This window comes from Morus notabilis, unplaced genomic scaffold (genome assembly GCF_000414095.1).
Source record: "Morus notabilis unplaced genomic scaffold, ASM41409v2 Scaffold1139, whole genome shotgun sequence".
Classification (NCBI taxonomy): domain Eukaryota; kingdom Viridiplantae; phylum Streptophyta; class Magnoliopsida; order Rosales; family Moraceae; genus Morus; species Morus notabilis.
Genome location: NW_010359814.1, coordinates 31117 through 41786, shown reverse-complemented (window position 1 = coordinate 41786; position 10670 = coordinate 31117). Strand labels below are relative to the sequence as shown.

At 37.2% G+C, this 10670-nt stretch overlaps 3 protein-coding genes across 3 annotated transcripts in view; 2 read left to right on the top strand and 1 right to left on the bottom strand.

Annotated features, from left to right (window-relative positions):
• The first annotated feature begins 1640 nt into the window (after window positions 1-1640).
• LOC21390626 (ethylene-responsive transcription factor RAP2-10) lies at window positions 1641-2635 on the top strand. The gene has a single exon (XM_010095204.2). It carries the CDS (start codon window positions 1940-1942, stop codon window positions 2471-2473), a length of 534 nt encoding a protein of 177 aa, XP_010093506.1. The 5' UTR covers window positions 1641-1939; the 3' UTR covers window positions 2474-2635.
• Window positions 2636-4648: 2013 nt separating this feature from the next.
• LOC21390624 (CBS domain-containing protein CBSX1, chloroplastic) lies at window positions 4649-7932 on the bottom strand. Its single transcript, XM_024163759.1, has 8 exons — window positions 7495-7932; window positions 6881-6968; window positions 6707-6771; window positions 5846-5894; window positions 5520-5572; window positions 5151-5266; window positions 5007-5064; window positions 4649-4914 (listed from the first exon to the last, which is right to left on the bottom strand). The coding sequence occupies exons 1-8, from the start codon at window positions 7732-7734 to the stop codon at window positions 4840-4842; spliced, it is 744 nt and encodes a 247-aa protein (XP_024019527.1). The 5' UTR covers window positions 7735-7932; the 3' UTR covers window positions 4649-4839.
• Window positions 7933-8238: 306 nt separating this feature from the next.
• Window positions 8239-10670, top strand: part of LOC21390623 (polyadenylate-binding protein 2) — a 5224-nt gene continuing 2792 nt past the window's right edge. The window contains exons 1-5 of the mRNA XM_010095201.2: window positions 8239-8669; window positions 8821-8939; window positions 9111-9767; window positions 9871-9948; window positions 10071-10160. Of these exons, the coding sequence (XP_010093503.1) occupies window positions 8423-8669; window positions 8821-8939; window positions 9111-9767; window positions 9871-9948; window positions 10071-10160 (1191 nt within the window). The 5' untranslated portion in view covers window positions 8239-8422. The remainder of the gene's footprint in view (window positions 8670-8820; window positions 8940-9110; window positions 9768-9870; window positions 9949-10070; window positions 10161-10670) is intronic.

Sequence of the window (10670 nt, the reverse complement as noted above, 5' to 3'; positions counted from 1 at the left end):
TGTTGTTTTCTTTTCGTAAATGATAGGATATAAGTGAAGTTTAACTATAAATGAGATTTTGAGCGCTTTGCTTATTAATGTGGCGTATTAATTAAACATTTATAAATCATTATCTCCACTCTTTAACCAACAATACGGGACAAATATTGAAATTGACTAAATATTTAATAAATTTTTTTTAAAAAAGAGGGTGGCTTTTACGTGTAAACTTTGAAGTGTAAAAGAGTAAAGTAACCTAAATTAGGGGTGCGGATTGCATGGGTGACATATAATCCTATTTCTGATCAAAAGAAGAAAAAAAAAAAAACAGAATCAAAAAAGGAGAAAAATATGTGTTCATTTTCACCATACTATCTTTTTTTTACCTAAAAACCGCAAAGATTCTTTCAAATTTTCAGTTCCCAATCTTTCAAGAAATTCACGTTTTGTCCTATTATTGACATGACTTTTACGGGAGCTTGGTTTTAGTCGACCCGAACAGAACCAATCTTGGTGCATTTAGTTAATGGATTCGTGTTATGATTTAAATTATAGTTCATAATTTATTACAGTATTTTTTCTCATAAAAAATACACGTAAATTAAAAATAATTATGAATCATGATTCTAAATTCATAAATTAAACGTCTACAAACCCTTTCCAATCACACTGTCGATGGTAAAACTCAAAGCAGGAAAAAAAAAAGAAAAAGAAAAGGATGCAAAGATAAAAATAAAGAACTAAAAAAAGGAAGAAATTCTTTTGATAAGTGCTGAAAAAATAATTACCCAAAAAGTATAATTTTTAGCGTTAGCTTTATATAAAAAATTATATATTCTAATATTATTTTGATCAAGTCCAACATCAAACATTGCATCTACTATTAAAGAGGTTGTATCAGAAAAATATCTGAAAAAGAAAAAAAAACATAAACCGATATTATGTTTATTTATTTATTTTTTTTTAAAGAAATGATTCTTATGTTTGACGTTGATACATTAATTATTTTAAGCCGCCCCCCTGAAATAATAAACAAATTTAAACAGCTTTCACCATCTTTTATTTAGTGGTCCATTAGAAATGCAAATTCCATTAATTGGTCACAACATCACATTGAACCAGAAGGACAAAAATGCCCATCCACTCAAATCGTTATTGCGTAGAGGGAAAGTCAATTCCTAACGGTATCTATCCACCGACCACCGACCTACCCTTTGCCACCTCTTAGAAATTAAAAACCGAAAAAAACAAAAATTCCAAAAAATAAAGATAAAAATTTAAAATAAAATAAAACTTATATTTTGCTTACCGTGAAAATTCACATTTCTTTTTTCTCAACCTTTGAATTCCACCTTACCTGCCCACATAAGACACCACCCAACCCAACCAGCGCCCCTTTTATTATTATTCCGCAAAATATATTTATTTGGATTTATGTAAAACATAAAATAATAATATTTATTTGGATTTATATTCATAGTTTGCAAAGAGTAAAAAATAATAATAATTATAATAAGGAGCATCTAATGTTTTACAACCTGTGTTCCTCGGACGGGCTCTTCAATAATAACCATTACGAATAAGGTAAGGAAAGGAAAGGGGCAAAAAAAGAAAGATACAAAAAAAAAAAAAAATCGGTGAAATATATTTTGTGTCGGTGAATTTGGATTTTCTGATTATTTATTTGTGTATGTATTTATTTATTTTAAGTTGAAAGAAATTTATCAACGTGGAAGCTTACCCAGATGACAAGCATAGTGGCCAAGTAGCATGAGAGGAGGCCGTCTCTTCTGTTCTTCTCTCTTTTTTCTCTCCTCTGTTTTTCCCTCAAAAAACCAGAAACAAAAAGCCTTCGATTTTGCACTTCCATGAAAATTCACTCCTTACCCACGATTTCTTAACTCCAAAAACCATCTGGGTCGGTTTCAGAATCCCAAAAAAAAACGAGAAACAGAGAGATATGGAGGAAGAAGGAGCGGCGAGAGAGACGGCGGCGAGGCAGAGAGGCGGAGAGAGCGAGAAGCAGTACAAGGGGATAAGGATGAGGAAGTGGGGGAAATGGGTTGCCGAGATTCGGGAGCCGAATAAGCGGTCAAGAATTTGGCTCGGCTCCTACTCGACTCCCGTCGCGGCAGCTCGAGCCTACGACACCGCTGTTTTCTACCTAAGGGGCCCGTCGGCGCGGCTCAATTTCCCGGAGCTTTTGGTCGGCGAGAACGGCGGCGGCGGCTGCGGATGCGGCGATATGTCGGCGGCTTCGATTCGGAAGAAGGCGACGGAGGTCGGCGCCAGAGTCGACGCGCTCGAGACGGCTCTGCGCCACCACCACCAACACCACCGCCATCATCACCATCACCATCACCATCGGCTAGACGGCGGCGGAGACGCCGAGATGAAGCCGTGCGGCGGGTTCGTGAACCGGGTCGACTTGAACAAGCTGCCCGACCCGGAGAATTCCGACGGCGAGTGCGACTGGGACAGGAATTCGGATTAGCCTGAAACGACGGCGTTTCGGTTAGGGCTGGGTTGGGTTGGTTTTGCTGACGTGCGCGGCCGCCGAGATGTGTTTTGACGGCTGAAGTAAAATGATGACGCCTTTCTTTTTTTCGTTTCTTCTTTTCTCCACTACCCTTTTCTTCATTAATTGAACTTTAGTTTTTCCTTTTTTTTTTTTTCTGCATCCTTTGCTTTTGCTTTCATTTTTTTTTTTTTAGTTTTGTATTTCGACCAAGAAATTTTGGCCTTTGTAAAAAATGATAAATGTATATTAGTTAGCTCTTAGTGTATTTATTTATGTTTTTTTTAATGTAATCATAATCATAATCTCTTTTCATAATTCCAGTTTTTATGGTATGTCTTGCTATGTCTCAGTCTGAGTCTCCTATGGAGTGATTGATAAAACAGGGGCTTGAAAAAAATACTTGACATGGAATTGGGTTTTGGGAGCCAATAGTAGCTTTGAAAATGAACTCCTGAGAGCAAATAGAAAGTGGGGGGAATTGTTATGAGTGTGAAGTCAATAGTAGCTTTGAAAATGAACTCCTGAGAGCAAATAGAAAGTGGGGGGGTTTGTTATGAGTGTGAAGTAGAGAGAGAGAGAGAGAGAGAGAGAGGGAGAGAGAGAGAGAGAGAGGAGGAACAGAAAGGGCCTACAAGACAGCATTTGGGTGCAAAGCGCCAGGCTAACCACTAAAGTTATAACTACTAAAGGGATAAGATTTTGAGAGTTAGGTATTTTCTGGTTCTCAACACTGTATGCTGATTGTGAATTTTGTGCTGTCGTGGGGGCAAATGAGCCAAGAGAGGATTGCAGGGGTGGGGCACCATCATAATGATGGTCACAACTTGATTGGGGCTTTTGTCTCTGCCCTTGGGATGGGATTCAATTTGGTGCAGTTTGGTCAAAATGACAAATCCACCCATCCCAAGTCTTCTCTCGACTCTCTAGTCTCTACAATAAGGACCATTTTGGTGGAGATGCTTATAGTTCAAAGCCTCATATCACAGATTTTGATTCTGCTTTGAGCTGTAATCCATGTATTTTTAGTTAACAACTCCCACGCCACTTTTCCAGCATATAGGGACAAGGATTTGTCCTCAATTACCGGAATATTTCATGCTTTTCTATGTTTTTAACTTTTTGAGTTTTTATATTTGGGAACAGCTTCTCAAATCTCAATGATGTAGATGTTCCAGGACAAGGAATATATATAAATATATGGATATATACTTCTCTAGCAATTTTCTTCTTCCTAGTTCATGACTAGCCTATTCTATTGTTGTCCCGATTGTGTCTATAGCCTATAGTACGACAGACAATGAAAAGAAAACACACTACCGTGATTCCCCCACAAGTCTTTATCTAGTTGTAGTTTCACATGCTAACCTCAAAGTAAAATGCATAATCAAAGCTTATTTCTTCCGATTGGATAATCATTTTATATGGACACACAACAGGAACACATAAGGGCACATTTATGGAGGCTATTGTTTAATAATTTAAGCACCCTCATTCATGTACGTAGTCAACTTGATCTACTATTTCAGCCATTTTGTCAACCGTCTTGTTCAACAACCGGTACTCCTCTCGTTGGGCAATTCCAGTGACTTCTTCAGTTCAACCACTTCCTATACTAATCATACTAGCATAATTCATAATTCTGTTGCATTATCGAAACTTATGTAGATTGTCCATCAATCTTGATCTTCTATTTTAACGCACCCACGTAGAGTTTCGAACAAAGATGTCAACATTGGAGATTGGTTTCGTTGCTGTTTAGACTATGCTTGCGACCACTAAACATGTCGATTCCATTTCGAGCCTACCAAACGCCTATTGAATCTAAATTCCAAAACACGTGGAACCCTTTAATTGTACCATAAAATTCACATGAGTCGCACGTTTATAAACAGTTCACATTCACACAAAAGTGGCAAGTGGTTTGTTGATAGGCTAGCAATCTAACAATGCGTCACTGGTTAGATAATAGATAGGAAGTAGCATGAACAATATAATAATAATTACGACAGAGCCACACGACAATTCAAGTTTTTCATTCCTTTTTCTTTTTTTTTTTTGTTTTTTTGTTTTTTTGTTTTTTCCCACTCTTTCATCGGGTGGTGGGGGAGGGTGATTGGCAAAAGCATGGGTCCATTACACTTTCAGTCCTGATAAAATAGTCGTATAATTGATAATGACAAAAATGTTGCTGAATTTTTATACAGGCATAGGCCAAAATTGTACATATGCCAAAAGAAGCCAACCTCTTCTTCAATGAAACTTGAACAGCTTATGGAAGTGAAGAGATCTGTACGAGCCAAATTGAAGTGGCATCCTATAACTCTGGCAGCCTCCATGTCTTATGTTTTCTTTTCATTAGTGTGTTTCATTTTAAGGGCAGCTCTTACGACGTTTCCTCTTGTGATAATTCCAACCTTGGCAAAAGAAACAAATCCGTCATCAGAGACCAACCTAGAAATTGAAAACATGAAAGAAAATTGAAAATTAGATAGAGAGACTATTTTACCAGCTTTCCCTCTGCATCTACAACTGGAAGTCGGCGATATTTCGTCTCGAGTAATAATCTGATGTGTGGGGAAAAAAAGTTATTTTCCTTGAGCATTGATAAATAGAAGAAAACTGAGAGGAATATGTATCAAGAGAACAAAACCTAGCAGCATCCTCGAGATTAGTGGTCTCGCGAACAACAACTGGAGCTGGTGTCATCAAATCACCGACCACCTTGCCGTTGGTTTTACTTAGTAACTTCTGTACCTCGTTAAAAGTCTGCATTAATATTTGCCATAGAAGCAGTTTATGAGTCGATTTATAAAGCTGCTCATTTAACCAGTCATTAATCTGAAATGTAATAAAACAAAGAATACCCTGCCTCTCTGCAGGATATACATTATGAGAAGAACAACCCTCCTTCAATATCCATTAGATTGAAATTTAAACTGAAAACCCACAAAAAGTTTTGAAAGCAAATTGACTAGGGGCAATCATGTTATTCAACTTTAAGAAACATCTTCTCACATACTTTCCATGTGCTGTCTACTTCAGGAAACAAGCTAGTGTCAGGTCGTCCACCACCTACTTGCAATAAAAGGAATTTTATGTAAGAGATGACTTGTGCACATGACAACTTTCTAGCCTTAATGAATTTTGAGTTGCATAACACTCCAAACCCGAAAACAAAAATAGCTTCTCTGAAGAAATAGAATAAAATGAATAGCAGCCATAAGCGAAAAAAGACCCAGAAGATTTGTAAAACAAGTCAAGAATAAAAAGGTAAGATTCCAGCAAGCAAAAAGAATACTAGGCTCAGCTACAGCAAGCTGAGTTATGGTTTGTGAACTCAATTACCGAAGATGGAATCCAGGGCTAACAAGTCATAATCTGAAACAAGACCAACCTGCAGCAAACAGCTTTAAAAGTTATCTCCACATATTAGTCAATTAGTAAAGAGCATTTTTCCAAAAACAAGTGTACTCTATTTAAGAAACAAAACTTGACTTTGCTAACGTGATGTCAAAACTCTAAGTGAATTGTAGGCACAAACTTGTTGATTCAGAAATATTGGTAAGTTAAAAAAAATTTTAGTGTATGTTTGGTATATGGGTTCTACTACAGTGCAAACCATGGTATTAGTTCTGCTATGGTGTTTTTCTCTTACAAAAAATTTGAATTTCAAAAGTCATAATGAAGAACCCTAGTTTGAACCCATATGCCAAATGAGCCCCAAGTATTCTAATAAACGAAAGAAGCTATTCCTAAAAGATCAAATGAACAAGCATACATGATTTAGTTAACTTCAAGGTCAGCAGCATAATCTGAGCTATTTGCCGCTCAAAAAGTGTTCAAACAATTCATATGAAGTCCAGAGACACCAATTACGCGACGAGGAAAGTTCGATGTAGAGAAATTGAAGGAAAAATGAGAACTCCAGTAGTTTTTTGGCCATATGGTGGAAAGAGAGAAATAATCATATTGGTGGCTTAGAAACCTATAATGCTAAGTTTTTCTAAAGCTCCAAGATCAAACTTTTCCAAGGAAAACTTGGTTAACTTAAGTCTTAAGATTCAATGCTCAATGTGGCAGTATAAATACCACAATCTTCCATTAAATTAACATCATCCTTTGGATCAAGGATTGATTTTTTTTCCCGGTTTTCCTTTTTGATGCATGAGTAGCGAAATAAAAGGACTTATAAGAAGGGTGAGTTACCAATTTCCAATCATCATCAATCACAGGGAAACCGGTTATTCTGTTCTCCACAAGGGTTTCGAGAGCTGTTTCAACAAGGACAGACATCAATAAGTTGGAAAAAGAAAAAAGAAACAAAAACGTAAAATCGCAAGATGCAAGATGGTCTACTACAAATCAAAGCAAGAAAAACACCTTCATCTACAGTAGTTGTAGGCTTCACCACATGCAAATGCTCTTTTTTTGTCATAAAATCGCCCACTGTATATAATCCACTTTTTGCCTTCACATCACAAGGAATAAAAAAAAAAAAAAAAAAAAAAAAATGCAAAAGACCCTCACAACACAAAGAAAAAAAAAAAAAAAAAAAAAAAAAAAATCAGATGCAAAAGAAGGTATAGTCTAAATCACCAATCCCCACCAACAAGTTCATCTAAAGTAATGCTTCCATTTTTGAGCCAAAAAAAAAAAGAGTAATGCTTCCATTCTATATAATCAGTTCGGAAATGAAGAATTTTGAGCTATAGTATCACCAAAAATCTCAAATGAACTCCAGAAATTCTCCTCAGAAAAAGAATTCTCAACTGAAACATTTCAAAGAGCCTACTCTGACACATGCACCAATCCATAAACCCTAATTGTAAATCGCAAATCCTTCAAATCTCGAAATTGAAAGAAAATTCCAAACAAATACAACAAACAAGAGGAATTAAAGTTCTAACGGCCATGAAAACATATAAACAGTTCCCAAAATGAAATTTCACAAGCAATTATTCGGTGTAAAAACGACAAATTTAGGAAGCAAATACCGGCACGGAATTCGCCGTCAAGGTTCCATTGGCGGCGATAACAGATGACCTCCGGAGCCCCAAAACCCCATCGGAGGACCGAAACGCAGCGTTCGACTTCGACACGAGTCGCCGGCCGGGACACGACAGCAAAAGGCACGGCATCTGAGAGGCGAAACCAGATGGACCCGAACCCGAACTCACCGCGGCATGATGGCCGGCGGCCATGGCTATAGACTCCGCAACGAAACTGGAGGCCATGGTTCGGCTTTTCCGGTGGATATATTCCCCTTTTCAAGTCGACGACTCGCCGGAAAACCAAGCTCGGAGAAGCCGAAAGAGCAGAGAGAGAGAGAGACTAGAAAGAAGAAAATATACCTTCTTCTTCTTTTTTTCTTTTTTTTGGGGATATTTTTGGGGGCTTGAGATATTAATGATTGGTTTGGCGCAGGCAAATTAACCGACTTGGCAACTTGAGAGAGAGCTCAGATTGCGACACGCGCTTTATTTAAAAGAAATATATGTTATTGCATTAATATGTGTAATAAATAAATTAAAGAAAATTAAATCTAGGATTAGTCTAAATTAAACATTGCAGGTTGAACGCCACGTGGCAATCTCTGGTTTCGGTGATGTGATCAGGTATGGGGCCCACGAAAGTCGACGGTTGATATTGCGTGGTTGGATTTGGCTAGGGTTTGGTGAGAGGAATATCCAACATATATAAATGTCGCCTTGTTCAGACAAAGTCGGTTGCGGTGCCGCCACCCTTCTTCGCTGGTTGCTGCCGTCGCTTTCGTCTGTTGTTTTCCGGCGAGAATTAATCCGACTAAATCGGTAAAGAATAAAGGAGAGAAAATCACCAGAAAAAAGTTTCCAACTTTTCTAGAGGAAGAACCGACAGGATTTTCCTTTTTTTTTTTTGGAAAAAAAAGTTTTGTTTTCTGAAATGGCGCAGCTTCAGGTGGAGGTTCCAGCTCAGAATGGTGTGGCCAATGTCGGAAATGGCGTCGGCGGTGGCCCGTCGGCGACGACGTCGTTGTACGTCGGCGATCTCGAAGGCAGTGTCAACGAGACGCAGCTCTACGACTTGTTCAGTCAGGTCGGCCAGGTCGTCTCGGTTAGGGTTTGCAGGGATTTGAGCTCTCGGAGGTCGCTTGGCTATGGCTATGTCAATTTCAGCAATCCTCAAGAAGGTTTAGTTTTTGTCGCATTTTTCGCTTGCGCATTTCTCTTTTTGATTTTAGCTCCGCGATACTTAAGTTTGTTATGAAACGAAAGTCATTGATTTTTTTTTTTTTTTGTTTTGTTTCTCATTTGCACAATGTCGATTTTGATTATATATAGCTTCGCGTGCTTTGGATGTTATGAACTTCGCTTCTGTCAATGGCAAGCCAATTAGGATTATGTACTCTAATCGCGACCCCACCACTCGTAAAAGTGGGAGTGGGAATATATTTGTTAAGGTATGTTTATATGCATTAAACTAGGAACAGTATTATTGTCTACTGATGTTTGATGTATTTACATTTGATGGGTCTTTTATATTGTTGATTTGAGTTGTACGTTTTGCTGTATCTGAAATTGGTGGGTCTTTTACAATGTGGTTGTTAATGCAAATTTTTTCTTGGGGGCAGAACTTGGATAAAGGAATTGATAACAAAGCTCTCCATGATACGTTTTCATCATTTGGAAACATACTATCTTGCAAGATAGCTACTGATCATTTGGGTCAGTCGAAAGGATATGGTTTTGTACAGTTTGACAGTGAGGAGTCTGCTAAGGCTGCCATTGAGAATCTGAATGGCATGCTGCTCAATGACAAACAAGTGTATGTTGGGCCCTTTGTCCGTAAGGAGGAAAGAGATAATGCCACGGAAAAGGCAAAGTTCAACAACGTTTACGTGAAGAACTTGGCTGAATCAACAACTGAAGATGACCTGAAGAAGATTTTCGGCGAATATGGGAGTATTACTAGTGTTGTAGTTGTGAGGGATGGAGAAGGAAACTCCAAAGGTTTTGGATTTGTTAACTTTGAGTTGACGGATGATGCAGCTCATGCTGTTGAGGCTCTTAACGGAAAGAAGTTTGATGACAAGGAGTGGTATGTCGGGAAAGCCCAGAAAAAAGCTGAAAGAGAGATGGAGTTGAAAGGGAAGTTTGAACAATCTGTCAAGGAGACGGTGGATAAATATGAAGGGCTCAATCTATATGTTAAAAATCTAGATGATAGCGTGACTGATGAAAAGCTGAGGGAGTTATTTTCTGATTTTGGTACAATTACTTCATGCAAGGTGTGTGGCGTTGTTATTTGCTATTAAATTTCATTTATTTATAGAAGCACGAGGCTTCCTTTATGCTTTTCACTAATCTTCTTCGTTCCTCTTTGGATTATAGGTTATGCGTGACCCTAATGGTATAAGTAGAGGATCGGGATTTGTCGCTTTCTCCACTGCTGAAGAGGCATCCCGAGCTGTGAGTAATGTCCTTATGAGTAGAATTCTTTTCCGCAATGGTTTTTATTTATCCATGTTTTGATGATTATCTTGCTATTGTGGTACCAATTAACGGGTGCTGGACCTCTCTGAAATGTGCAGCTCTCGGAAATGAATGGTAAAATGGTTGTTAGCAAACCGCTCTATGTTGCACTTGCACAACGTAAAGAGGACAGAAGAGCAAGATTGCAGGTATTTACAAATTTAAGGGCCAGATTGATAATGCTGTAGATTTTGAAAAAATTGCTTTTAACTGTGCTGAAAAAAAAAGCAGCTGAGTGTTTGGTAACTGTAATTATACAAGTGTTACTGGTTCTAAAAGCAGTGTAATAACGTTTGGTAAATTATGAGGTTGAATTGATGTGGGTAGTTAAGATGACCGTAATTAATAATCTTAAATTAATATATAAAGTAATTAATAATTGATAATTATTTAGCAAGTAAAAATTAATATATTAATAATATAATAATAATGGATAAATCATCATTAATGAGTGCATTAGTAATTAAACTATATATATAATAAATTAATATGTTAAATAATTAAAAATTGTAATTAGTAATTAATTATAAATAATTACTATGTTAGTAATGTCCTCATATTTATTAGATTATAAATAATTAATTAGTGTATTAAGAAAAATAATTAGTATATACATAATTTATTAATATTCCTTTTACTACTTAAATTATTAACTTTTA